This window comes from Podarcis muralis, chromosome 14, assembly GCF_964188315.1.
Source record: "Podarcis muralis chromosome 14, rPodMur119.hap1.1, whole genome shotgun sequence".
NCBI lineage: Eukaryota > Metazoa > Chordata > Lepidosauria > Squamata > Lacertidae > Podarcis > Podarcis muralis.
The window spans coordinates 26,991,956-27,019,659 of NC_135668.1; the positions used below are offsets into that span (position 1 = coordinate 26,991,956).

Below are 27,704 nucleotides of genomic sequence, written 5' to 3' on the forward strand. Positions count from 1 at the left end.
GGGCGCGATTTCGGTCTGGTCCGAAGCACAGCGCTCCTGATGCTCTTAAACAAAGAGGGTGCGGAGGAAGGCGAGAGTGATTTTATCATGTGCAGAAGCCTTTATCCGAGGCAGAAGGGCGAGCGCAGCTCCTTCCCTGCAAGAGCTGGTGCTTCGCCCAGAAGCGCCTCTCTCTCAGCCTCTCCGTTGTGCCTCTGAACGAGGCGAGGGAGGCGGAGAGAACAGGCGGATCGCGGTCGTCGGTTTATTTACTGCGACTTGGCACGTTTCCCTCCTTGGAAGAGGACTTGTTGACAGACCCATGTGCTTTCCAGAGAAGGGGAGGAAAGAAGGGGAGAACCACGCGCGCACCCAAACGCAGCCGGAGAAAAGCCGGGGAGGGGATCGCGCGGCAACAGCCCAGTCCGGAGCTTCGGGGTGCGATTGCCATTTCCACACACACACATAATACACACCCCGAGAAAAGGGCTCCCCCGCCCCGTCGAAGAAAAACAAAGTCTGAAAAGGGCGCACGCCCAAAAGTTGAAATTTCAGCTAGTCAGAGGAGGGGGCTCCCTACCCTTCCTGGAGAATCGGTGCCCCCCTCGTCCCCCTGCCCCTCCGAAGGGAACCCCGCGTCCTACCTGCTGCCAGGGCGGCGACGACCAGGAGGCAGGCGAGCGAGCAAAGCGGCGGCAAGGGCCAGCCGCGGGGAGCCATTGGCTCCGGGAAGATTGGAGAGGTCCTCTTTCTTTTCCCCGCGGGCGGGTTCTCCCGAACCCTTCTCTCGACGACGAAGCCCCGTCCGGCGCGGCTGCCTCGCTTCTCTCCCGGGCGAAGCAGGCGTGGCGAGGAGCCCACCGAGCCGCACAAAGCAGCGGCCGTGCGCACGTGCGCCCGCCGCCGGGCCCAAATACGAGCGCCCTCGGAGCCGGGCCGGCGATGGGTGAGGGGGTCCGTCCGTCCGTCCGTGGGGCAGGCCGAGCCTAACGCCTCAACCTTCGCCTCGAGGAGAAGCAGTAGCGGCGGCAGCGAGGACGGGAGGAGCCTGCGCGGCGGCGAGGGCCGCCTTGCGCCATCTTGCCGGACGGGCACCCGGCCTGCCTGCCTGCCTCTTCGCCGGCGTGCGCTCTGGCGCGGCGGCTCTCCCGGCGCCCGGCTCGCCTCTCCTGCGTGCCAGGCGGCGCCCCAGCAGTAGCAGCAACAGCAGCGCCGCCGCCTTCGAGCCCCCCAACCCTCCTCCTCCTCCCGCCCCGCCCCTCCCCTCCCCTGGGAGTCCCCAGCAAAGGGGGCAGAACAAAAGGCGAGCCAACGGCCGGCCGGCCGGCGCGCTCCGGCTTCCCTCGCTCCTGCGACGGGACGGAACCCCCCGGCCAGCGCGCACTGCCAAATAAAGCGCCCCCAATGACTTCCTTTTTTTGGCCGAGGGAGGGGGTTTCCTTTAAATGCAGCTAGGAATCAAAGCAGGTCAGACGGGTTTTTTTTTGGGGGGGTGAGGGTATCTGCCCTCCCCAACGCAGCTTTGCAAAGGCTTGAAAAGCCTTTCTCTTCCCCCCCCCCCGCTCCCGTTGCAAAGAAAAAGCTGCGACCGATAATGGGTCTGCAAGGTCTGCGCCCCCTCCCCTCAAAAAAGAGCCCACCCCTAAATAAATGCACAGATTCCACCCCCTACCCCGGCCCCGTGAAAACACGCGCAGGGATTTCGTGGCGCGCGGTGCAAATGTGAGGCAGTGAGGTTTTTGTTTGAGGTGGGGAGGGGAGAGAGATGATTATTTTGAGGTTGAAAAGTTAGTTGGGGCGGTCGAGGAGATTTTGCACCAGGGGGTGGCGGCGGCGGTGAGTTGCGCTGTGTTGGAGATTCCCTTAAGGGGGGAAATTTCTCCTCCGGATCAGCAGCGCTGTCGAAAGTAGCAACTGCGGTGGGGTTGGTAACTGGACGGTGTCAAAAACTCCACACCGCTGAAGAGGTGTGGCCGGGCAGGGAGGTTGCAAAGACAGAGGGCTCGATAAAGGATGGAAACCCTCCTACAGTTTCCCAGGGACTCCCATACGCTCCTCCCACGGGCAGGGGCAGACGAGGACCTCTGCGCCCCGAAACTGAGCCCGGGCATCCCACAAGGCCTGGTACTAGAGACGGGCGAGAGTAGCAGTCAGCGGAGAGCAGGTGTTGAGCTAGGATTCAGGGGGTTGAGAGAGCGCGAGAGAAACAAAAGATGCTCGCTTGACATTTAGACTTTGCGCAGCAGCCCGGCTTGAGAAAGAATATGGTTGTCGCGGGGGTGTAAAGTAGGGGTACTTTTGCTTGTTGGTTTCCCGCCCCGCCCCCGTACACTGTTCAATACTGAACGGAACGAAGGCCGCTTCCCGTGTTTAAATCAGCTCCTCTTTTACATTCATGAGGTCTGGAGCCTTTTATCTTTAAGAAGGACCGCAGCTCAGTAGCAGAGCATCTCCTATACCTTCAGAAAAGGCCCCACGTTCAATCTTCAAGTAAGGCTGGGAAAAAGCTCTAGGCTGAGCCCCTGGGGAGCTGCTGTCAGTCAGTGCAGGCAGTGCTAAGCCAGATTGACCGAAGGCCCGCCTTTGCCTAAGACTCTGTTTGGAGCGGAGACAAAGTGTGGTTCACTAGCAGAGCACATGTTTGCCGTGCAGAAGGTCCCATGTTCCATCCTAGAGAACTGCTGTACTCCTGTCCTGTTTATGGTCTCCCTCGCCCCCCGTTCGGAAACCTGAAGAGTCACTTCAGGTCAGTGCAGAAGGACCAATGGTCTGACAGTGTAAAGGCAACAGAGGCTTTTGTTGTTGTTTAGTCGTTTAGTCGTGTCCGACTCTTCGTGACCCCATGGACCAGAGCATGCCAGGCACTCCTGTCTTCCACTGCCTCCCGCAGTTTGGTCAGACTCATGCTGGTAGCTTCAAGAACACTGTCCAACTATCTCGTCCTCTGCCGTCCCCTTCTCCTTGTGCCCTCCATCTTTCCCAACATCAGGGTCTTTTCCAGGAAGTTTTCTCTTCTGATGTGGTGGCCAAAGTATTGGAGCCTTAGCTTCAGGAACTGTCCTTCCAGTGAGCACTCAGGGCTGATTTCCTTAAGAATGGATAAGTTTGATCTTCTTGCAGTCCATGGGACTCTCAAGAGTCTCCTCCAGCACAGAATTCAAAAGCATCAATTATTCGGCGATCAGCCTTCTTTATGGTCCAGCTCTCACTTCCATACATCACTACTGGGAAAACCATAGTTTAACTTTGTTGGCAAGGTGATGTCTCTGCTTTTTAAGATGCTGTCTAGGTTTGTCATTGCTTTTCTCCCAAGAAGCAGGTGTCTTTTTATTTCGTGGCTGCTGTCACCATCTGCAGTGATCATGGAGCCCAAGAAAGTAAAATCTTAGAGCCTAAAAAGTCAGGTTCTGTGGCAGCCTCCGGGGGGCGCTCTCGGGGACTAAAAGGTCCCAGTACCAGGAGTATTGTGTCCAGTTCTGGGCAGCATAATTTAAGAAGGATATTGACAAGGTGGAACGTGTGCAGATGAGGGTGACCAAGATGATCAAGGCTCTGGAAACCAAGCCTTGTGAAGAACAGTTGAGGGAGTTGGGTATGCTTAGCCTGGAACAGAGGAGACTGTGAGGAGATATGATAGCCTTCATCAAATATTTCAAGGGCTGTCACATGGAAGAGGGAGCAAGCTTTTTCTCTCCTGCTCCGGAAGACAGGACCCAGAACCAATGAATTCTAATGACAATAAAGGATATTCCGACAAAGCTTCAGGAAGAATTTTCTGACAGTAAGAGCTGTTCGACGTTGGAACAGACTGTTTTGGAAGGTTGTGGATTCTCTTTCAACGAAGGTCTTTAAGCAGAGGTTGGATGGCCACCTGTCATGGATGCTTTAGTTGAGATTCCTGCATCGCAGGGGGTTGGACTAGATGACCCTCGGGGTCTCTTCCAACTCTACAATGCTATGATTCTGTAAGGACTCGGGTGACAGTTACCGGGTCAGGGCTAGGAGTCATGTCAGCTACATGTGCTCATGGGCCAATATTGTATGTCGCTTTCAAAGGGAAAGCTGCCGTCGAAGCAAAGTCAACAAATATATAAAACTAAGTTTTAAAGCGGGGTGGGGAGACAGATGCCGGAGTTCCTGTGCAAAAGACTACTTGTAACGCCCGCTAACAACATCCCTGCAGGGCAGGCCGCTCCCCTTATTCCTAATGAAGTCTGGGGTCGTCTGCCACTTAAATCGGCAGATCCCGATCCTTTGCCTGATGAGAGAGGCAGGCATGCTTCTTTCTTGTTTGTTGTTGTTCAGTCGTGTCCGACTCTTCGTGACCCCATGGACGAGAGCACACCAGGCACTCCTGTCTTCCACTGCCTCCCGCAGTTTGGTCAAACTCATGCTGGTAGCTTCGAGAACACTGTCCAACCATCTCGTCCTCTGTCGTCCCCTTCTCCTTGTGCCCTCCATCTTTCCCAACATCAGGGTCTTTTCCAGGGAGTCTTCTCTTCTCATGAGGTGGTCAAAGTATTGGAGCCTCAGCTTCAGGATCTGTCCTTCCAGTGAGCACTCAGGGCTGATTTCCTTAAGAACGGATAAGTTTGATCTTCTTGCAGTCCATGGGACTCTCAAGAGTCTCCTCCAGCACCATAATTCAAAGGCATCAATTCTTCGGCGATCAGCCTTCTTTATGGTCCAGCTCTCACTTCCATACATCACTACTGGGAAAACCATAGCTTTAACTATATGGGCCTTTGTTGGCAAGGTGATGTCTTTGCTTTTTAAGATGCTGTCTAGGTTTGTCATTGCTTTATGCTTCTTTCTAGCCACCCCTAAGTTTCAGAAACCTCCAGCGTTCTTTTCATAGGATTGTATTGCTGGGAGGAACCCCAAGGGTCATCTAGTCCAACCCCCTGTGATACATAGTATCCCATCCCATTTGAAACCATGCCGGACCCTGCTTAGCTTCGCAAGCGTGCGAGCTGTTTTATTGCTGCGCTGTAAGAAAGATCTCCTTTCTCATCCGGAGCCAGAAGCGCCCGAGCTGCGGAGCCTGGGGAACGTACCCAAGCTGGGCTCCGGCTCCATATATGCTACCCTGTCCCGTCCCTCGGCCCCGCCCCCCTCTCTCTCCAGTTCCTCTGAATCACCTCTAGCCGGACTAGATTGTATTACCAAACAGTGAGCGGGAGCCCCTTGCGAGGGAAGAGCAGACCAGGCCTGCTCTCACTTCGCCGGAGCAGCTACTGAATTCCACAGCCGTCGCGAGCAGATTAGACCGGCGCTTGCAAAAACAATCCCAGCTGCATCGGGAGCAATCGCACTTTCGTGGATAATTAGGAGGAGGAAAGAGGGAGGGAGACGCGGGAGGAATGAGGCTTTCACTGTTCTGGGGAAAGACCTGTGTTTGGGGGTCTGCGTTTTTGGCATCGCGCAGAGACATATTGCAAACCTTTTGCTGCTGTTGTTCAATGTGAGGGCCACTTTCCTTGGTGGGGAACCTTGCGGGGGGCACATGCCGGTGAGTGCCATCCTATCCCATCAAATCATCCCCGCTGATCCCCAGTGTAGTTGCAAATTCAGAGGTGCAAGATTGCTTCATGACAGTCACCGCCACTTCCCCTCTAAAAATATGCAGCCATCCACGATTATACAATGATCTTATATACAATAATAATAACTAGGGATTCATTGCAAGAATCAGTGCAGATCTCCATGTGTTGCCTTTCAGCTGGCTCTGCTCTTTTCTGTGCGCGTAAGTGGGCAAATATTTGGAGTGCTCCCATTTTGGGTGGGGAGTGACTTAAGTTGTTTTTTCCATCAAGTTCCATTGCATGTAGCAGAAGTTGCACATCATTCTCTTGAAAAGGAAGCGCGTTGTGTTTTCAGTGTTCCTTCACTTTGGAACATCTGGATGCAATTCAAAGTGCTGGTTTTGACTGATAAAGTCTTGTGCAGCTCAGTACCCCAATGTCTCAACCCTGTGATTTTCATCTGTAGATGGGCCCCCTTCATGGAGGTCTGGAGGGTGGCAACACAAGAGCAGACCTTTTCAGTGATGGCCCCCCATTTGTGGAATGCTCTCCCCAAAGAGGCTCACCTGGCGCCATCATTATACATCTTTAGGTGTCAGGTAAAAACTTCTTTTTCATCAGTTCTTTGGTATTTTTGTGTGGGTGGAATGTTTTCATCTAGCTTTTTAGAAATAGGATTGTCTTTTAGATATATATATATATTTTAATGTCATTTTTAATGACCAGGACACTGAAGACGGGGACTCTGCAAAGAACCTTGCTGCAGAAACATCAGCCTCTCCCCGCCACCCGCTTTCACCCAGAACACTGCACAACTGCCACTGATGCTTCTCCCAAGACTTCTAGTTTGGGAGCCCATCTGGGAAAGAAGAAATATTAAAAATAGATTGAGATGTGAGATTTCCAGGGGGGAGGTGGTGGTCAGGAGAAGGATGTAGCACCCCACCCCCCTGCTGTCTCTCTCCCCCCCCCCCCCCGGAATTTATACATGTCTAACGCTGGCAGGAAATCGGACCTGGCCATTTCGAAGAGGAGTACATCCTGTGAACACCCCCTCACCACCCCAGTAACTCTCAGTAGAATGCCCCCCCTTTCTCACTCTGCTTTTTGTAATTAAGTCCAACATCTGGTTTACTTTCTTCCCTAACTGTTGCTGCACACAGAGCAGATGTTTTCATCCTGATGGCCACACCAGCATGTAAATCTATTTCCTGAGTGGTTCCAGTTCATTTAAAACCTATCAACATGTATGTAAATAACCAATGGGCATGATGGAGTTCATTAATCTGTGATTGGCAGGTCCGGCGACAGGGTGGAGGGGCGGCTTCTAAAGCCAGACCTGATTTAATACCCCCAGATCTAATGAAACCCTCAAAATCTCTGGTTTTGCTTATTTCCCCTTCAACCAAATGACAGGGAAAAGCAAAGAAGAAGGCAGAGAAAGTGAGACCAGGTTGAGTCTCCTCCTTGCCATGTTCTTTCTGGGAGGCAGAGGGTAGAACCCCCCCAAGGGCCATGGTCCCTTGGTCAATGGTAGGGGCCTGAGGGCACTGTGGGTTTGTCTGAACCCTTTTTAAAGCCTCCAAGCGGGTAGCTGCCAGCACACTTTGTAAAAGTGAATTGGATGATGATGATGATGATGATTTATACCCCGCCCACCTGGCTGGGGAAACTCTGGGTGGCTCCCAACATCATCATCATCATCATGCGATAAAACATCAAACATTAAAAACTTCCCTAAACAGGGCTGCATTCAGATGTCTTCTAAAAGTCAGATAGTTGTTTATTTCCTTGACATCTGATGGCAGGGCGTTCCACAGGGCGGGCGCCACTACCGAGAAGGCCCTTTGCCTGGTTCCCTGTAACTTGGCTTCTCGCAGTGAGGGAACCACCAGAAGGCCCTCAGAGCTGGACCTCGGTGTCCAGTGCTAATCCTACCCACCCATTGAAATGAAAAGTAACCATGTTCAATTGCACCTGTTCTGAGTGGGTTAAGCCTTGGATATGACTCATAGATACTTAGTTTACTTATATTTTTTTTACAAAAGAATAAGAACAAACACCGCAAAGGAGCAAAAATCTACTGCTTTTATTCTTCCTTTTCTTTTTAATAAAAAAAAACAAGCATGAGGTAGTTGTTGTGTTAAGGGGGGGGGGGGACACCATAGAGAAATAGCAGTACAAATGCTACGCTAGAGAGACACACACTACTAGATTTTTTTTTCCTTTTTCATATAAAAATTAAATAATATAAAGATGCTCTGAGGAAATAAAAAATACATTGTCATACATTAAAAAGGAGAAAAAAGAGAAAGGCCAATACCTAAAATATTAGGTACAAGAACCTAGAGGGCCCCATCGCAGCAGGAATCCCTCACCGAGCCCACAGTGAAATTAACAAGAGCCCTAAATGGACCCCCGTTCCTTTCAGTGGGGCTGAGGCAGGAGGGCTTCCTGCCTGGAAAGCGGCCTGTGTTAACACAAACATCCAGGCTAGTGAGGTGACCCAGCTGCTGGAGATGGTTCTCTATTTTCGGAACAAGTTGTTAGAAGCACTCGCAGAGTGTGTAATAAGTGGCGGCAACACCTGCCTGCAAGGAAAGGGCCAGCACCCACCAGAAACATGGGGGCAGAGGGAATGCTGCTTTCCTGCTGATGATGAACACAGAAAACATAGGGAAAGGACGGGAGGGGGGGAAGCTTTCTCAGCCCCAGAGCCACATTCACCCGTGGGTAACCTCCCGGGGGCCGCATGCCAGTGCTGCATGGGGGCCAGAGGCAGAAGCAATGGAGGTACAGTAGGCTAGATTTAGAGGTGTGCCAACTTAAAGAGGTTCCTACAGCCCCACCTGCCCCTCCGCATTCTCCATGAGACAAACAGGAGGCAGTATTGCAGTTCAGGGACACAGCCCAGCACCTAGGAGGGCTGCATTGCCAGATCAAGAGGCCCATGGAGGTGTGTGCATCTTTGACCCCCCAGGACTGAGGCTCTCCACCCCCGTGCAAAGGCTTTCATTGCAGGGGAGGGAAAACTGACCTGTGGTCGTGAGCATGTCAGGGTGAAGGCTAAAGTGAAACTGTTGTCCAGGCCAATAAATCCTTCATACCGCTTGATTCGGCTGAACGTATAAACCAGCCCTAAATACTGCAACTCTCACATAAGGTGAGGGAGCAGGGATGTTCCAGCAGCATCGCAAGGGGGACAGGGGTGACCCTCTCTACTCAATCAGAAAAGTCAGCATCGGTAGAGGACGCAACCCAATAGGATGCCTGCCTGCGAGGTGGAGGGAAATTTCAAGGAATAGGTTGAGCGTTTCGGAACAGTTCCACAGCCCCACTGTGCCCCCACCCCAATACTTTCCTGCTGTTGGATGTTGAGGACCAGGTTGGTTGGGGCTCCTTTTAAGCACCAGAAGAACACCAGATGAGCTGCAGCGCACTCGGAATACCTGCAGGCTGAATTCTACGTGCTGGTAGTAGAAATAGGTTACTGGAGTCCTTGGACCAAAGGCAAGAGGGAAAGAATAGCCATATTGTTCCCTGGGCCCTTTTATGGGCCCTTTTTACAAAGGTAGTTAACTTTTATTCTGCTTTTGGGGTGGGGGGTTGATAAAGGAATATCTTTAGCATCTAATGCACACTTGATGCACAACACAGTTTTCTTTCCTACTTCAGAGAGGGTGATCCAACAGCCTCCCAGAAACTGCAAGACTGCAGCTTTAACCATCCTGATTGCTGTGTATCACACACTTGGAAAATGTCACCAGGTTCAGTCTTAGACTGGAGACAGACAAAAGTTTTAAGCTGAAAGTGGGTTGAGAGAGGTGACCATTCGAATGGCCTTCCATACTGAATCAGCTCTCATCCCTCTGTCTGCAGCGGTGACTTCTCTCTACCTGTGTTTTTAAGTAGAGTTCAAAACAAGACATGCACATGGAGGGAGGGAGTCGAATTTCTCTTAACTGCGTTATTTTAACTGAGATCTGTTTGAACAAAATGTGCATTTGTGTTATCCTAATGCAAATTCATTTTTGGCATTTCCAGTTACGGATGCCATTAGGCACGGGGATTCTCTTTCCTGTTTTTAAAAGCATTAATTCTGGATAGTTGATATTTAATATAATTAAAATATTCCTATGGGGTAATAAAAACCAAAAACCTTCATCACATAGTCTTTAAGACTTGTAAAAAGCACCCCCCTCGAGGCTGAATTTGGAAAGTGCCCCTTTCCTCCTAATCTTGCATATGAATTAAGCTGAATTGGTGCCAGGGGTTGGCAAAGGTATTCCTGCCCCCCAGTTAACGGGCTCAGCAGCTACAGACCAATACAACCATCCTTGCACGGGGTGGTGGGTTGAGGCAACGGCTCAGCCAGATGAGAGGCAGTGCACCCCACCTGTTTGGGCCCTACATCAGCAAACGGTGACCCTTCCATAGGGTCCTGTGTTGACACGAGAGATTCTGGGTCAGTTTCACAAGTCACACAACCTACTGCTCCTCTGCAAGGCCAGATTGCCAAAAGGCATCGTAAAAGCTGGACCCAAAGACCTGCTTACTCTGCGCCATACAGAGGTGCAAACCTGACACTGGTGCCAACGTCAGAAGGGAACAGCGCTCATTCCATTGCGCCAAGGCTCCTCCTGGCTGCATGGCAACCACCAAAAGGTGGCACTACGGGGTTGTGTGGGCTGGAGGGGGGAAATCCTGGTGGGATGAAAACACCCTGAGGGCCTTGTGTGGCCCACCCTGGCCCTTTGTGACCCCAGAATACCAATCCATGGCACCTTCTTAACCTTCAGCAGCCACATAAAGGTAAAGGGACCCCTGACCATTAGGTCCAGTCGTGGCCGACTCTGGGGTTGCGGCGCTCATCCCCTTTATTGGCCGAGGGAGCCGGCGTACAGCTTCCGGGTCATGTGGCCAGCATGACTAAGCCGCTTCTGGCGAACCAGAGCAGCGCACAGAAACACCGTTTACCTTCCCGCCGGAGTGGTACCTATTTATCTACTTGCACTTTGATGTGCTTTTGAACTGCTAAGTTGGCAGGAGCAGGGACCGAACAACAGGCGCTCATCTGGTCGTGGGGATTCGAACCGCCAACCTTCTGATCAGCAAGTCCTAGGCTCTGTGATTTAACCCACAACGCCACCCGCGTCCCCAGCAGCTACATAAACGTTTCCAAAGTGGGTGCTGCAGAAGAACTGCTCACAAAATAAGACAGGCAGCAGCTTCTGGGGTCCTAACGCAAAGGCGAAATACTTGTGGGGTTGGGAGGAGGTCTCCATAGTAAAAACGTTTGGGAGGCACTGCTGTACCTTCTTACAGGAACACAGGAAGCTGCCTTATACAAGTCCATCTAGCTTGGTATTAGCTACTCTGTCTGGCAGCAGTGGCTCTCTGGGGGTTTCCAGGCCCTCCTCCTCCTCCTCCAAACCAGGAACTGTGAGGCTATTTAGTACCATCGAGGGCTAAGCCTTATTTAATAGGTATTACGTTACTTCTAAGCTCTGCTCTGGTCAAAGGTTTATAGTCAACGCCCTCTTCAAAGATGGTGGACGCAGGCCACACTCTCAAACACTGAGGGTGAATTGATTATACTAGAGAGGCTGCTACACAAGAGGGGCTGCGACTGGCCTGTGGGGAAAGCCTTGCGCAGGTTGGCTTGCGCATCTTCTCCCCCTTCTGGAAGGGAGTCAGAGTCCCCGCTCTCGGCCGAGTCCAGGCTTTGGCCAGGCCTGGGGAAGCCAGTGTCTGTCTCAAGAAATTCAGCGGCCATTTTGTGGGCCTGCCCATCTATCCTGAGCAACACACTGTGGGCCTCAGGGTCACTCTCGTTTTCTTGGTCCCGGGACACTTTGGTGAGGCTCAGGCTGGGGGACGCCTGCCGTGACGAGTCCTTCGCATGGAGGTGTTCCCGTTCGCAGTCCTCAGAGAGAACAGGGTCCCCGTCCAGCACACAAAGCTGGGAGTCAAAATCTCGGTCAGAAGCTGAGAAGTCGGAGTGGACAATGACCTCTGCTTCCATCTGGTTGAGGCTGCTGGGGGCGTGTTCCTTGTTCGCGTCATTCTGTATTATGAAAGAGACAAGCGAAGAGTAGGAACAGCGGTGAAATACTGCAAGGTGTGTTTATCGAAAAGCAGGAGGTGTGTCTTGAACAAACGTAGGATGATAGCAGACAGCAGAACATATGAAAGGCATCTGCAGGTCTTAGTGAACACAAGCTTAACATGAGTCAACAGTGTGATGCAAGAGCAAAAAAGACGAATGCTATTCTAGGCTGCATCAACTGAAGTATAATGTCTCTGGGCCTTAAATTGAGGCTCATACAACAAAAAATAATATTTAGAATATACTGGACCCCATTATGTCTGTTTTAAAAAGCACTAGCTAAGGTATCTAACTGCTGAAGATGCAACAGGGATAATGCTTCTCTAACATATGTGTTTTTTCATTGTCCTATATTGAAAGATTTTTGGCAGAAGATAACTGAAACTATCAACAGAACTGCACAGAACAACCTTGCATTTACAGAGCAAAATATCCTCTTGAATTATATACACAGCACATGGAACCTTACAAAAGGACGGTGCAGGTGGACTCTCTGTGCCCTTACCACAGCAAAAAGACTGATACTGATGAACTGGAAAAATAAAAATGTGGCTCCCTTCTACGATTACAGTGGTACCTCAGGTTAAGTACTTAATTCGTTCCGGAGGTCTGTTCTTAACCTGAAACTGTTCTTAACCTGAAGCACCACTTTAGCTAATAGGGCCTCCTGCTGCCACCGTGCCGCCGGAACCCGATTTCTGTTCTTATCCTGAAGCAAAGTTCTTAACCTGAAGCACTATTTCTGGGTTAGTGGAGTCTGTAACCTGAAGCATATGTAACCTGAGGTACCACTGTAGATTGAAAACTTATACAAACATATGAACAACTTGCATATAAACACAGAGTTGCAATGGGCAAATTCAATGATATTTGCAATCCATTCTTACAAATACTGTAATAGGTTAAGATCTGGTGATGTACACACACACAAAAAGTAGAATGTCCAAATCAAGGGAAGTCACTAGAGTCTGAGTCAGCCAAATTATGCTGACCCCTGGCACCAACCTGGGGAAATTCCTATAGGTGCTCTGTTGACAGAATGCACTTTATCCTGGTAAACTAGTCAACCAGGCATTCGGAGAAGCCAGGAATTTAAATGTAACTTCACAGTCCCCGGTGTTATGTGAGCCCTGCAAACAAATCTTTTCCTTCTTGTTCCAAACAGCAAGAATCCCCCTGCTGGGAATACACACCGTAACAACCTCATAGACCAGCGCTTGCAGCAAGACCTTTTGCCCTCCGTTGGACGCCATCTTCAACGATCCGTTCAAAGCCATGGTGGGATCTTTGGGAGCTGTGTCTCCATAGCCAGTGATGCTGTTTGCCCAGCTGCTCAGCGATTTCTCCCAGGGAGGCTACAGAATTGTAAGGAAAGGAAGGGGCATTATCTCTGGTGCCACACAGGAAGATCCAAGGTCTGTGGGTGGAAATAAAGCCTAAGGGTTTTGGAGACACTTTGCTGCTGGGATTTGCAAGGCAAATGGAAGCAGTGGAAATAAACAAAGGTAAACTAAATGAACTTTCTTGTAATGTGAAAAAGGAAAAGGCTGTTCCTCACCAGCCTTTCCCAGATGTTTCAGACCGCAACTCCTGTCAGTCCCAGCCAGCACAGCTGTCTAAAACATCTGGAGACCACCAGTAAGGCTGCTCTTCTCCAACCAGTTTGAAGCCCTGGTGAAATAATGAAACAAAGGCTTCGTTTCCACTCAGGCGAGTCTTGGCTGAGCCACTTTGGACTTAAGGTAGCCAAATGCAATAAGGAATTAATCCCAGCACATAATTAGTATGTCAGGGAGAAAGGTAGTCAACAGCTGCATGACATACTAGCTTTCTAGGTGAGGGGATTAAAACATTTTTTATTTTATTTTTTGTACAGAGGAATATTCAGTGATGTGAGCCCTCATCTGCCGTCTAGCACTTTAGTGAGAACGAGGGCAAAAAGGGCCTCAACGAAGTGTATATGAACTCTTGCAAAGCGTTCTACTCTTTAATGAGTTTCTTACCGCTTAGTGATTTGTAACAAAATAAAAATATTAAAGAGAGCTGGGTTAATTGCTTAAAAAAAAAAAGCAACAGAAACAGAATTTTGTAGCCTTCTGAAGTTAGACAAATTTATTCAGCTTTACATCATTTCTTCCCCTGCTAGGTTCTGAATTTCTCTGGCTTTGGCTCACATGTTTCAAGTCTGCCTTTGCAGACTTAAGGGAGCTAACTTGCTTGTTTGTTTGTTTGTGGGAGCGGGCAGGATGGAAGAATGAGTTTCTTGTCTTTCTGCCCCTAGGTGCTCAGCTTTGGACTAGTATGGATCGAGTAAATTCATTCACAAGGAAGGTTGATATATGATGTTTCAAAAGGCCATGGGTTTTCTTCCCCTGTCAAAATTGCCAAAAGAAAAACAACATCAGCTAGGGATGGGCCCCTGTCTTTGCAAAGAGGTTCCCTTGTGTGGAGACAACAGCCAAAACCTGACTAGAGGAGGAGGAAGAGGAAGGCAGCAAGATGGGAAATGAAAAAGCGAATTGGCCTTGCGAATTGGGCTGTTAACATGGCAGGAGAGAGAGAGAGACAGAGAGAATGAACCACAGGCATGTGAGAGAAAGAATCAGGCAGCAGTGATGCTATGATATTTTAAAATGGGAGGCTGACAGTCCTGTGGTTTATCATGCATTGGATGATCTCCTTCAAGAGGTTTCAGCTGTATGGCCAAATCCTGCTCACTTCCCCCAGCCCCTGATCCCAGACTCAAAAACTATTGCTTCATAAACCAGGCCAAAACCTGCTCCTCTGCGGCGTTCTCCAATCCTGTGGGCCACAAGTGTTACCCTGTTTGCAAGTCTAATTAAATTATACAGCTAGAAGAGAACTTGTCCAGGCTCCTTTATCCTCTCCTCCTCCTCCTCTCCGGTTTGCCATAAAAACTACCATGCACAACACTTTGAGAAGCCTGGCCTTTCAGAGCTTGAGCTGGTCAGTTCTCAAGTTGGCCTTTTCCAGATCCCAGAGTGGGACGGTTTCTCTGGGTGCTGGGGGCCCCCAGCTGGGGCAAAAGGACTTGCTCTCAGGTGTTTCGAAAGGTACAGAGGCTGCTGTTCCCACCCACCCACTCCCCAAGCTTCCCGCTAGCTGGAAATTGGAAATGGCATACCACCGCCCTCCCACTCTTGCAAGGTGGACCCAGGGAGGCCTCCATATCCACTGGCAATGCCAGGGTGTTGTCTCGCCTTCCCCTCCCACCCCAAAGCATGCCAGGTCCTGCTCTCAGTACCCCCAGCCCTATTTCATATCTTAAAGGAGGACCATAGGAATCTGTCTTATCCAAAGTCAGACCATTGGTCTATCGAACTCAAAATGGTCTACACTGACTGGCAGCAGCTTCTCTTCAGGGATTCTGGGAAGGAGATTCCCCCAGCCATTGGGGACTGAACCCGGGGCTTCCGCATGCAAAGCAGATGCTCTAAAGCTGACCTATGATCCTTAGTCTGAAGCTGCCTTATACCAAGTTAGAGCCTTGGCCCATCTATCTAAGGTCCGGGGCCTTCTCAGTGATGGCTCCGGCCTGGTGGAATGCTCTGTCCCATGAGACCAGGGCCCTGCGGAATTTAACTTCCTTCTGCAGGGCCTGTAAGACAGAACTATTCCGCCTGGCTTTCAAACTGAACCTGGCCTGATCTTTTGTTCCCTTTCCTTCCCCCCCTCCCCTTTTTGTGAAGATTGCCCGCTCTGGGATCCCACAGCTGGTTCTCCCCTGGTCTCCTCGCTGGCCCAAGTGGGACCAGCTAGCCCTGGTGATCATCTAATGTTTATTGGATGAATTTCCCCCCTAAATTGATTTTGGATTTTATTGTTATTTACACTTTATACCATATTTTTTGCTGTTGTGGGTTTTTTAGCATCAATGAAGTGTTTTAGATTTTGTTGTTAGCTGCCCTGAGCCCGGTTTCCTGAACCAGGAAGGGCGGGGTATAAATAAAAATGTATTATTATTATTATTATTATTATTATTATTATTATTATTATCTCAGAGCTGTCTACACTGACTGGCAGCAGCTCTCAGACAGGGATGCTCTCCCAGTCCTGCCTGAAGATGCTGTACATTGAATTCAGGACCCATGTTCTAGCCACTGAGCTACAGACCTTCAGATTCTAACACTGGATTATAAAGAGAAATGCAATCATGTTTTAACTCTGGGGGGGGGGGGGGAGAGAGAGAGATAAGATGAAACAGGAGGAAGGATTAGAGTAGAGGGACCTTCCCTGACATCTGTTTAGCATGCTGCTGTTCTGGCACGGAAACAGTGGAGCGGGTGAGAAGTCAGAGTGTGATGCTTCCTAACACGAGGCTGACCTTGGCACCTTCCAAGCCAAGACTAAATCAGTGCAGCTAAGACTCTTAAGACGAGCCCCTCAGGGTCCTTCTTACTCTTCAACTCACAGTATCTCTAACTCTGCACAACGCCCACCAAAAATACACCACCAAAAAGTAGGACCAAAGGGGACACAAGTAAACATATCCAGATTTATAGGCATGGAGGCAGATTTAGAAACGATTGCTAAACATTCAATAGAAATACTGGAGGGGAGGCCTGGGTGCCTGCATGGCTAAATTAGGGTTACCAGACGTCCCTGTTTCTCGGGGACAGTCCCTGAATTTGTGAATGAGTCCCTGGACAAATTCCATCCCTGGAATGTCCCCGGATTTCATCTAATGTCCCCGGGAAACGCAGCAGCGGCAGTCTCAGCATCCCAGAGCAGTTGGCTCTGGCTGGCTTCAGGAGCTGCTCGGAAGTCCCCATATGATGGTGGTGCAGGGGCTCTAAGATGCAGCTTCCGGGCTGCCTCCACCTTCCCTGACCCCAGCAACTAAGCTGTGAAGGGAGGCTTCATGATGCCTATCGGAGCAGCCTCCCAATTCCTACTTGCGTGCAAGCAGGAGCGGGCAGGGATCTCTCAGCTGTGAAGGGAAGCTTCACAGGAGGGGACAGGGATCTCTCAGTTAGGCAACGGGAAGCCTCCCTTCCCAGCTGAGGGATCCCCGCCCCCTCCTGCTTGCACACAAGTAGGAATGGGATTGGGACTACTCTGATGGGGAGGCATCATGCTGCCCGAGCCTTGCTGCCGCCACCATTCTCGGCCCTTCTTCTCCGCCTTCCATGCCTGACCCACTGCGCACTGCTTCCCCTCCACCACCACCAAAGAACCAACAACTCAGGGGCTGCCCAGGCTCATGGAGAAAGGAGATAGAAGCCTCGGAGGAAGGGGAAATGTGGTGGTTGAGGTCCAGGTGGCAGCTGCCCCTCTGCCACTGCCATCGCTGCCGCATCAACGTCCCCAAACGTGTAGTAATCAATCAATCAATCAATCAATCAATCAATTAAAGTGTCCCCGGATTCATTGAAAAAATTCTGGTAACCTTAGGCTAAATCCACTATCCAGGTTTGCTAACCATTGATTGGCAGCTCCAAGGTTGACTCCCACCAGGTTCCTCCTACTATTCCTCTGCGTCCAACCAGCCCATGACAAGGCCTCACGTAGCCAAGAAACAGGCTGTCAGGGTTGCTTCAAGATCCTAGCTCACAGAGGATCACGCCAGCCAACGGTCATTAAGTAAAAGTCTTTATTGAGTTACAGTTTCCATTCTCAAGCTGCTGCGTGCAACTCTACGTCTAGTAGCTAGACCGGCGAAGCTCCGTCTGAATCTCCGCCCCTCGTACACCAACTTAATATCCTAGCCCTGCTCCACCTTTTCCGCCTGACTGTTCTTCTCTGGGTCCCTCTGCCCCCCTGGGTCTCTTCCTTCCGGGATTCTTCTGACGCTGACCCCCCGGACCCTCCTGTCTCCTTGCGCCGGGCTTTAGGACCCGGCTCCCTTTCCGGGCTGCCTACTGCGCCGCCTTCCTGTGCATTTGAACTTGGCGCACGCGCCCAACCTTCCACCTTCCGTCTAACCGTCTCTTCGCTCCCAGATGGAGGTGTGGCCACTCCTGACTCGTGCCCTCCCTCCTGTTGTGAGCTGCCAGCGCTTGCCCCCTGGCTCCCTTCCTCTTCCCTGTTCTCTGGCGGTGACGCTGGTCCCGATCTCCAACTGCTCTCCTCTGAGTCCCCTCTGGCTCTATCTTCCTGGGGTGCCCCCCTAAACTCCCCCCTTGCCCTGGCCACTGGTGCTCCTTTCTGTGAATCCTCCGATTCACTGGAAAGGCTCGGAGATCTCGGGTCGTCGTCATCGCTCATCTTTTCTTCTGCCTCCTCCCCTTCGCTCTCTGTTTCCTCCCTTGCCCTTGCCTCTGCTCCTGAACCCCTGACATCCATCCCCCCCTCGAAGCCCCCCACTCCCCCTTCCCCTCCTTCCGGTGCTGGAGTTGGGTGCTGCTGTGTCAAGGGGACGAATGTCGGGTACCGTTCGCTTCCCGTAGCGGGCCTCCTTCCGAAGTCTTCCGGTTCTTCCTCCCTGCTCTCGTCGACGACGGTCACCTCTGCTTCCATCTCTGTGCCGCCGTGCTCGAAACCAGGGTCGTCCCCGAAAACGTCCATGTCCGTCTCTCCCTCACTTCCTCCTGGCGGCGTTGCTCGTCCTGGACCTTCTTGCCACTTCCTGCGCCACTGCTCCTCTGGTCTGTCGTCCCACCAATACGAGGGTTCTGAGGCAGATCCCGAGGGTGACCCCTCCGGGGAACGGACGTCTCGTGTCGGGTCCTCGTCCGAGTCGAACCCCCGGAACGTGCTGGCCGAAAGCGTGGGCGTGAAAAGCCAGTCGTCGAAAAAGTCTGCTGGCATTGGTCTATGTGGGAAGAGGGCATGAAACTCGTCTTTGAGCAGAGGTTCGTCCAAGGCGTAGCCCGGCACCCAGCTGTTCGCACTGGCCGGGGTGCCCTCCTTGGCGAGAAAGTATTCTACCCCTTCTTCCCCCCATCTGGAATCCAAAATCTCTGTGACTTCGTTGATGCGCTCCTTCTGTGCCCCTCCTGCGCGCCCTGTTCTGTCTCTGACCGGACTCGGCGCCGTTCCGGGTTTCTGAAACCTGTGCGGTGCCTTGTAGGGAGTGAGCACCGATCTGTGGAACACCGGATGCATTCTGGAACCCTCCGGAAGCGCCAGCCTGAAGGCCACCGGGTTGATCTGCTCTTCGACTTGATAGGGCCCCAGTTGCTTATGCCCTAGTTTCTTCTTGGCCAACGACCTGGCCGGCACTGCGTGGGCTGCTAACCAGACCCAGTCTCCCACGTGGAGCTCTTCGCCAACCCTTCTACTTTTGTCCGCTTGTACCTTGTATGCGTGCTTGGCCAGCTCCAGGTGGCGCCTCAGCTGATCGTGGACTTCCTGCAGCTCCGACGCGAACGCATCTGCCGTCTGCGGCTCCCCCTCCCCCAGCCTTTCCAGTCCCGGAAAAGTTCTGGGGTGCCTCCCGTTGTTGGCGAAGAACGGCGTGATCCCCGTGGACACGTGTTTCGTGTTGTTGTAGGCAAACTCGGCGAGCGGCAGGTAATCCACCCACGTCGCAGGCTGTTGATTTGCATAACACCTCAAGTACTGCTGCATGATGGCATTGACCCGCTCCGCTTGCCCGTTGGTCTGCGGGTGTCTCGCCGACGCCAGGTTGATCTTGACGTTCAGGAAGCCCATCAGCTTCTGCCAGAAATTCGAGATGAACTGCCGCCCCCGGTCGGACAGAATAGACCGTGGCAGACCGTGAACCTTGAACACGTGGTCTATGAACAGTTTGGCGGTTTGCTCCGCCGTGGTCACCTTCGCACACGGAATGAAATGTGCCATCTTGGAAAACAGGTCCACCACCACCAGCACTGCCGTCTTGCCCCTCGAGCTGGGCAGATCCGTGACAAAGTCCAGGGCCACTCTCTCCCAAGGTTCGACCGGAGTTTGCAGCGGTTCCAACAGTCCGGCCGGCGGCCTATGCACTGGCTTCGCCCTCTGGCAGGTGTCACACCTCGCCACGTAGTCCGCGACCTCCCCTCTCATTCCAGGCCACCAGAAATCCCTGGCGACTAATTCCACCGTCTTCTCCTTGCCGAAGTGCCCAGCCGTGGGCGCGTCGTGCAGCTGCTGCAGCACCTTGGCGCGAAGTTCGTCTCCCGGCACGTAGATGGCCCCTTTACGGATGAGCAATCCATCTCTTAGCTGGAAACCGTCGGCCGCTGCCTTGCCCCTTTGCACCTCTGCCATCTTTGCTTGTGCGAAGGAGTCCCCCTGCAACGCTCGTCACACCGCCTCCAGGTCCACGGTTGCCGCGGCGCACGCCCACACTGTTGGTGCGAAGATGTGCATGGCGGCCGCTGGCGTTGCGTCCTCCAGATACTGTGGCTTACGAGAGAGAGCGTCCGCCATGATGTTGGTGTCCCCCGGGACATACTCTATTCGGAAGTCGAAGTTCGCAAAGAACTCAGCCCAACGTATCTGCCTCTGGTTTAGGAACTGTGCCGTGCGCCAGTGCTCTAGGTTCTTGTGGTCCGTGCAAACCTGCACCGTGTGCTTGGCGCCGATCAGAAAGTGCCTCCACGCCTTGAACGCTGCATGAATGGCCAGCAACTCCCTGTCCCATATGGTGTAGTTCTGCTCGGACTTGCTGAGCTTCCTGGAGTAAAACGCTCCCGGTCGCCACACCCCTTGCGGGTCTTTCTGCAGCAGGACCGCCCCCACGGCTCTGTCCGAGGCGTCTGTCTCCACCCTCATCGGCTTGCTGGGGTTGACGTGAAGCAGCTGCTCTTCCGACGCGAAGAGACGCTTGAGTGCCTGAAAGGACTGTTCCGCCTGCTCTGTCCAAATGAACTTCTTTTTCTTGGAGCTAAGCGTGTCAGTGATGGCCGCCGTCTGCATAGCGAAGCCCTTGATAAACTTGCGATAGAAGTTCGCAAAGCCGACAAACCGTTGGACCTCCTTCCGGTTGCGCGGGCTCTTCCAATCCAACACCGCTCGAACCTTGGCGCTGTCCATGGCGAGCCCCTTGTCAGACAGCTTGTAGCCCAGAAAATCCACCTCCGTCACGTCAAATTGGCACTTCTCCAGCTTGGCGTAGAGCCTATGTTGCTTTAGCCTGTTCAGCACTTCCTTGACGTGTTTGTCATGCTCCTGTTGCGACTCCGAAAAGATCAGGATGTCATCTAAGAAACAGACGCACGTCTTGTAGAGAAGTCCCGCCAACACGTGATGCATGAATGCTTGAAAAACGTGGGCGCCATTTTGCAATCCAAACGGCATAACTCTATATTCGTAGGTCCCCAGTGGCGTGAACATGGCTGTTTTCCACTCATCTCCCTCCCGCATGCGAATGAGGTTGTACGCCCCTCGCAGGTCCAACTTGGTGAACACTCTGCCCTTCCGCACCTTTGCGAGGAGGTCGTCAATTCGGGGCATGGGGAAGTCCGATGGCTTAGTCACACTGTTCAAGATCCTGTAATCCACTACAAGTCTCTTTTGGGGCGTATCCCGCTTCTTAACGAAGAACACCGGACTGCCTCCCGCTGCCTTGGACTCTCGGATGAAACCGCGCTCCAAATTATGATCTATGAACTCCTTGAGTTCTTGCAGTTCGTCCTCTGACATGGAATACAGTCTCCCCTTAGGCAGCGCCGCCCCTGGCAGCAGGTCAATCTTGCAGTCATATGGCCTGTGAGGTGGTAGCCGGTCTGCCTCCTTCTCGCAGAAAACTTCCAAAAATTCTGCGTACTTGTGGGGAATTGCTTGCAGCGTGCCTAGCAGCAGCTGTGACTCCTCTTCCTCTCCTTCCTGCCTGGGCACGATGCAGTGTTCAGCACAAAAGGAAGAGCCGAAGGTCAGCTGCCTCTGGTACCAAGCCAGCGTTGGGCTGTGCTTGTCCAGCCAACTCATGCCCAACACAATGGGTGTGTCCGATAATTGAGTGACGTTGAAGCTGATGACTTCTTTGTGATTCCCAAGTCGCATCACCATTGGTGGCGTTTGTTGCACCACTTGCCCCCCTAGCAGCTCCCTGCCGTCCACCGTGACAACCTGCAGGGGCAGTGTGGCCGGCAGCAACTGTATAGCATGCTTGTTGACAAAGTCCTGCCCTATAAAGTCCGCATTGCTGCCTGAGTCAATGGTGATTGGCACGTCCATGGTGATGCCATTGGGCAGCTGGAGAGATGCGGTGAGCCTCACCACTGGTTTGGGCGGGAGGGGGTTCACGGGCTGTAAAATCTCTGGGGACTGCATCATTAATACGTCTGGCTGGGCCCCAGTGCCTCTTCCTCCAGCCAGACTGCGTCGTTTCCCTGCTGTGGTCCTCCTTGCTGCGTTGCTGCAGTCACCATTGCTGAGGCTGCAGTGAGCTTGTTGAGCCTCTGGGGACACTCTTTCGCCATATGCCCTGGCTCCTCACAGACGTAACACTTCCTGTTCCCTCTAGGAGGCTTCGCTTTCACTGCTGCTGGTGCTAGGGCTCTGGTTGCTGACTGAGCCCTGGCACCTCCAACCTCCATAGGTTCAGCTCCTCCTCCTGGCGGAGGCGTGGATTGCGTACGCGCTGCTTCTCTGGGAAAGAAGGAGGAGCCCCTGGCTGTTTCGCGCCCTCCACGCCCTTCGTCCCTGCTCCACGGACGTCCTTCCAGCCGCACCCCCACTGCCAGCGCCCTCTGCACGACCTCCTGGGTGGTTCGGGGTCTCTCCCCCCTCGCAATTTCATCTTTCACAGAGCTGTTTAATCCCTCCCAGAACAGGTCTCTTACAGGAGTCGCATCTCTGTCCCATTCTAGGGCACTGGCCAAGGCGAAAAAGCGGGCATGGTACTGCCGTACGCTGGCCCTTCCCTGCTTCAGTCCATGAATCTGTTGCCGAGCAAGATCCACGTCAATGCTTGATAAAAAACACCCATCCATCGCTTTAATAAAGGCATTCGCATTTTGGAGCGCCGGATCGTTATCCCTCCACAAATTGCGCAGCCATGCCCTGGCATCCCCATGCAAATAGGACATGATGAATCCCACTTTCTCCTGCTCATCTCTAAAATCTTTATTCAGCAGTTGCAGTGCACACAGCACGTCTGCTCTAAAATTGGGATACTGTTGCAGGTTCCCATCGAAGTGAGAGACCAGACCGCCTGTGCGTCTCCCCAAACCAATCCCCTCTGGTTTGGGTGTCTGTTGCCCTTGCTTCGTAAGCACTTCCAACCTGACCTGGAGATCCCTGTAGGCGGCAGCTGCGTCCTCCTCTCTCTTCCTGGATGCGAGAGCCTCGGCATTCAGCTGTGACACTGCTTCTCTGAGTTCCGCTATCTGCTGTTCAGCTGTCATGTCGGCTGCCGTTCGTGAGCTCGCTAGTAGGCACCTGCTTCTCTCCTCTCCTCGAGGCTGTAGATGCCCACAATTCTTGAGACGGAGCTTACTGTCAGGGTTGCTTCAAGATCCTAGCTCACAGAGGATCACGCCAGCCAACGGTCATTAAGTAAAAGTCTTTATTGAGTTACAGTTTCCATTCTCAAGCTGCTGCGTGCAACTCTACGTCTAGTAGCTAGACCGGCGAAGCTCCGTCTGAATCTCCGCCCCTCGTACACCAACTTAATATCCTAGCCCTGCTCCACCTTTTCCGCCTGACTGTTCTTCTCTGGGTCCCTCTGCCCCCCTGGGTCTCTTCCTTCCGGGATTCTTCTGACGCTGACCCCCCGGACCCTCCTGTCTCCTTGCGCCGGGCTTTAGGACCCGGCTCCCTTTCCGGGCTGCCTACTGCGCCGCCTTCCTGTGCATTTGAACTTGGCGCGCGCGCCCAACCTTCCACCTTCCGTCTAACCGTCTCTTCGCTCCCAGATGGAGGTGTGGCCACTCCTGACTCGTGCCCTCCCTCCTGTTGTGAGCTGCCAGCGCTTGCCCCCTGGCTCCCTTCCTCTTCCCTGTTCTCTGGCGGTGACGCTGGTCCCGATCTCCAACTGCTCTCCTCTGAGTCCCCTCTGGCTCTATCTTCCTGGGGTGCCCCCCTAAACTCCCCCCTTGCCCTGGCCACTGGTGCTCCTTTCTGTGAATCCTCCGATTCACTGGAAAGGCTCGGAGATCTCGGGTCGTCGTCATCGCTCATCTTTTCTTCTGCCTCCTCCCCTTCGCTCTCTGTTTCCTCCCTTGCCCTTGCCTCTGCTCCTGAACCCCTGACACAGGCGTTTCTAGACTTATCTTTTATTAATGTAAACAATGTTAAGAGGCGCCCTTCTAGATCAGGCCAGTGGCCTATCTAGTCCAGCCTGTAATCACAGCAGCCCCAAGGAAATACCCATGGGGAACCCACAGTATGTCACTCTAACACCTTTTAAAGTGATGCAGCCTGCCTCTCTCATAAGAAGGTAGGCAGATTGGGGCTGGCTGAGTTTGGATCAGATGCTACTACTTAATCTGTTCTAGAAGACTGTTCGGCTTCCAAAGAGTTTGAAAACCGAGGATCAATGGGGTGGCTGCAAAGCCAATGGGGGGGGGGTTAAAAACACGGCTTGGAAGCTGTTCGGCTTTTGAAAATTGTTCAAAAACCAGAGCAGTTACTTCTGGGTTTTTGGCATCCAGGAACCAAAACATTCCAAAACGGAGGCGTTCAGGAGCCAAGGTTTGACTGTACGGGCCAGATCTTGGTTAGGCAGTCACATTTCCTCCCCCCCCCCACCAACCTCATAGATTTGCTTTTAGAAAAATAACAACACGGACCCTGAGATTCCCAACCCTCCCCCCTTTTATGTAGAGATATAAAGTGGAAATCACACACCAAAATCTGTCTCAAAATAAGGTTGGGGAACAACCGGCACCTGTCAATAATGGTTTGCGTAGAAGAAAATGAAGGACAAAGATGAAGGGTGCATCTTTTTACTGGGCCAACTGATGGTTGGAAAACCAGAAAACTGTGGAGTTTCAGCTGTCCCTTGTAGCTGAAACTGACCAGCAGCTACATTAAAAACCTAACCCAGGCTGGGTTGGTGGGTTAGCACAGACATCAAAGCCACCAGGACAAAGGAAATGAGTTTGCAGCAGCAGGATTAGCCAGCAGGGGCCTCTCAGTGGGTGTGAAAAGAGGGGGGGTGAGGACTTTGAGATAAATGGATAAACACCCCTTCCCCATCACTTGTTCAAACCCCAAACAGCTCAGATGGAACAGCGAAGAAGAGATATCCACGTTTTCCAAGATAACCCGGGGTCTCAATGGATGATGAAGCCACATGGAGACTCTCTTACATGGAGACTCTTCAAAGGAGGGCAGGCCTCTTTCCTTCCCCCACCAAATGCTGACAGTAGTGGCAGAACACACACACACACACACACACACACACACACACACACCCCTTTGCAGGGCAGGGTTGAACATAGATTGTCTTTGCTCCCCTCTAGCGGCCAGCCAGGGGCGTGGAGACCAGGCGGAAGATGTCTCCCTGCCCAACTCAAGGCTGAAACAAAACACTCGCAGCTGCTGTGCTCAGGGCACTCATGCCCAGGTCCCTCCCTGCCTGGCAAAGGCCCTGCGGGGCTCTGGGTTATCCCTTTCCTTTCCAGCAGGGCTGTCATAGGAGGACTTGGCCAGCGTACTTCATGCTCTCCAGACTGGACTACCGCAAAACGCTCTTGGTGGGGCTGCCCTTGAAGGATGATTCAAAAAATTCAGCTTGTCTGATTTTGGCAGTGGTAGCAAGGAGGGGAGAAATTAAGCAAACAGGGTGCTAGGGTGGGCAGAGACCAGTGGTGGGGGTGCAAATCACCCCTTTCCCAGTCATCAGGTAGATTGTTTGATGAGTGAAGCAGAGGTGGCAACTCTCCACCTTTCCTCAGCAAATCTGCACACAACCACTGAAGGGGGGTGGTTGTGGGACAACTTTCCCCTCCGTCCCGCAATACTAGAGGGCAGAAGGCTAGCTTAGGGGGCACAGACTAGCTTTGGGGACTCAGGAGGATGGGGTAGGTTACACCTCCAGCATCTGGCACCTGAGGCAGCTGCCCCACTCTGGCAAGTGGCAGGGCTGGCTCTGATGTTTCGAGTCTGCATCTGCCATTGAAGATAATATGGAGTCTGAAAGCAAAGGAAAGACCATGTGTTGCATCTCTTGGAAGATCTTATACTTCCGCTTCCTCAGACAAGCCTCACAGGGTCTCGGAGATTACTCCTCCTGGCCACCTGACCTGCTGTACAGGTGTGTAAAGGGGGACATAGTAGATGCAGTGCCTTTTTCTCCCTCTCTCATCAGATTGTCACTCCGGACATCCATTGAAGCCAAATGGTCGAAAATTCAGGACGAATACTTCTTCACGCAACATATAGTTTAAGGTTGCCATATTTCAAAAAGTGAAAATCCAGACACAAATAAAATAAAATTATTTTTGGCCAAACTCATTGAGCTTAAATGTGACGTTCTGAGCTATTTTTAATAGCTCAATCTACACTTCCGACATGGGCGCTGTTTATGAGGACCGAATCCCAGCTATGTCCGGGAAATTCCGGACATATGGCAGCCCCAACAAACTACGGAAATCAATCCCACAAGAGGGAGTGATGACTGGACGAAGTCATGGAGGAGAGGGCTATCAGTGGCTACTTGCCAAGAAGGTGGTGTTTTGCCTTTGCCACCAGAAGCCTATGAATACCAGCCGCTGGGAATCACAGGACGAGCGCTGCTGGGCTGGCTGGGGTCCTCCTCCTGGGCTTCCCAGAGGCATCAAGATAGCCACTATGAGAACAGGACACTGAGCTAGACGGGCTCCCTTTGGCCTGATCCTGCAGCCAGGCTCTTTTTATGTTCTTATGTAAGCGGTTTACAAGTAGCTGAGCTAGAGCTATTATTCCCTTTTTAAATACAGTGGTACCTCAGGTTAAGTACTTAATTCGTTCCGGAGGTCTGTTCTTAACCTGAAACTGTTCTTAAACTGAAGCACCATTTCTCTGCCATGTCACAGGAGCACAATTTCTGTTCTTAACCGGAAGCACCACTTTAGCTAATGGGGCCTCCTGCTGCCACCGCGCCGCCGGAGCAAAATTTCTGTTCTGATCCTGAAGCAAAGTTCTTAACCTGAAGCACTATTTCTGGGTTAGCGGAGTCTGTAACCTGAAGCGTATGTAACCCGAGGTACCACTGTACAGGGAATGGAAGATAAGAGAGGGTGAATTGCCCCAGGGCCATGTGGTGAGTCCTTGGTGGAGGCAGAGAACATGAACCCAGGTCCACCGCCATTTCTCCACCCGCAAAGAGCCGCACTGGTAAAACCTCTGGCTGTAAAGAAACTCTACCCTGCCCAGCTAAAGCTCTTGCCACCCGACTGCACTTTGCCCTCCTCCCCGTCTCCAGCTTGACGGCTGCTTTCTCTTCAGGGCTCGGGACCCGCAAGAAATGTCATGATTGACGCCAACGCGAAATCCCACGCGCTCGCCACACACTTGTTTCAGTCAATCTCCTAATTACCTTACACATTCTCCACAGGCTACAAAGACAGGCATAAACTGATTAGCTAAATTAGGCCAATTAAACATTCCCTAATGAAATGAAATGCTCCAGACAAACTCTGGGAAGCTTTAAAGCAAAAGGGTGGGTGGGGAGGGGCATGTGAAGAGGGGAGGAAAAGCAAAGGCGGCACAATTGGCAGGCAAAATAAGTTGCAGCGAAAGAAAGAAAAAGTTATAAAGGGATCTTGGAGCAGAAACTGCCATGACAGCAGGACTTGGGGGGGTGGAGTGGGAGTGGGGACGATGCACGGGTGCAGCCCCCCCCCTTCTGCCTGTCCATAAAACACAGCAACCTCCAGAACCTTATGATGCAAATCTGTACATGGGGCAACATCTGGCCACAGAAGGAGTCAGAGGAAGAAGGTAAAGGGACCCCTGACCATTAGGTCCAGTCATGACTGACTCTGGGGTTGCGGCGCTCATCTCGCTTTATTGGCCAAGGGAGCCGGCGTACAGCTTCCGGGTCATGCGGCCAGCATGACTAAGCCGCTTCTGGCGAACCAGAGCAGCGCACGGAAACGCTGTTTACCTTCCCGCTGGAGCGGTACCTAGTTATCTACTTGCGCTTTGACGTACTTTTGAACTGCTAGGTTGGCAGGAGCAGGGATCGAGCAGCGGGAGCTCACCCCGTCGTGGGGATTCGAACCGCCGACCTTCTGATCAGCAAGTCCTAG

The 27,704-nt window shown here is 52.2% G+C and overlaps 2 protein-coding genes and 1 long non-coding RNA gene across 4 annotated transcripts in view; 1 reads left to right on the top strand and 2 right to left on the bottom strand.

Moving 5' to 3' along the window:
- The window catches only part of IGDCC3 (immunoglobulin superfamily DCC subclass member 3), a 111,824-nt gene extending 110,657 nt beyond the window's left edge, over positions 1–1,167 (bottom strand). For both annotated transcript variants that reach the window (XM_028705499.2, XM_028705498.2), the window contains exon 1: positions 624–1,167. In XM_028705499.2, the coding sequence (XP_028561332.2) occupies positions 624–699 (76 nt within the window). In that variant the 5' untranslated portion in view covers positions 700–1,167. The remainder of the gene's footprint in view (positions 1–623) is intronic.
- On the top strand, positions 1,080–7,802 carry LOC144325521 (uncharacterized). The gene is made up of 2 exons (XR_013390693.1): positions 1,080–6,103; positions 6,231–7,802. It is a non-coding gene; the product is annotated as an uncharacterized LOC144325521 (long non-coding RNA).
- The window catches only part of IGDCC4 (immunoglobulin superfamily DCC subclass member 4), an 85,475-nt gene continuing 65,349 nt past the window's right edge, over positions 7,579–27,704 (bottom strand). The window contains exons 19-20 of the mRNA XM_028705647.2: positions 12,807–12,968; positions 7,579–11,571 (exon numbers count right to left, since the gene is read on the bottom strand). Coding sequence (XP_028561480.2) covers positions 11,047–11,571; positions 12,807–12,968 — 687 coding nt within the window. The 3' untranslated portion in view covers positions 7,579–11,046. The remainder of the gene's footprint in view (positions 11,572–12,806; positions 12,969–27,704) is intronic.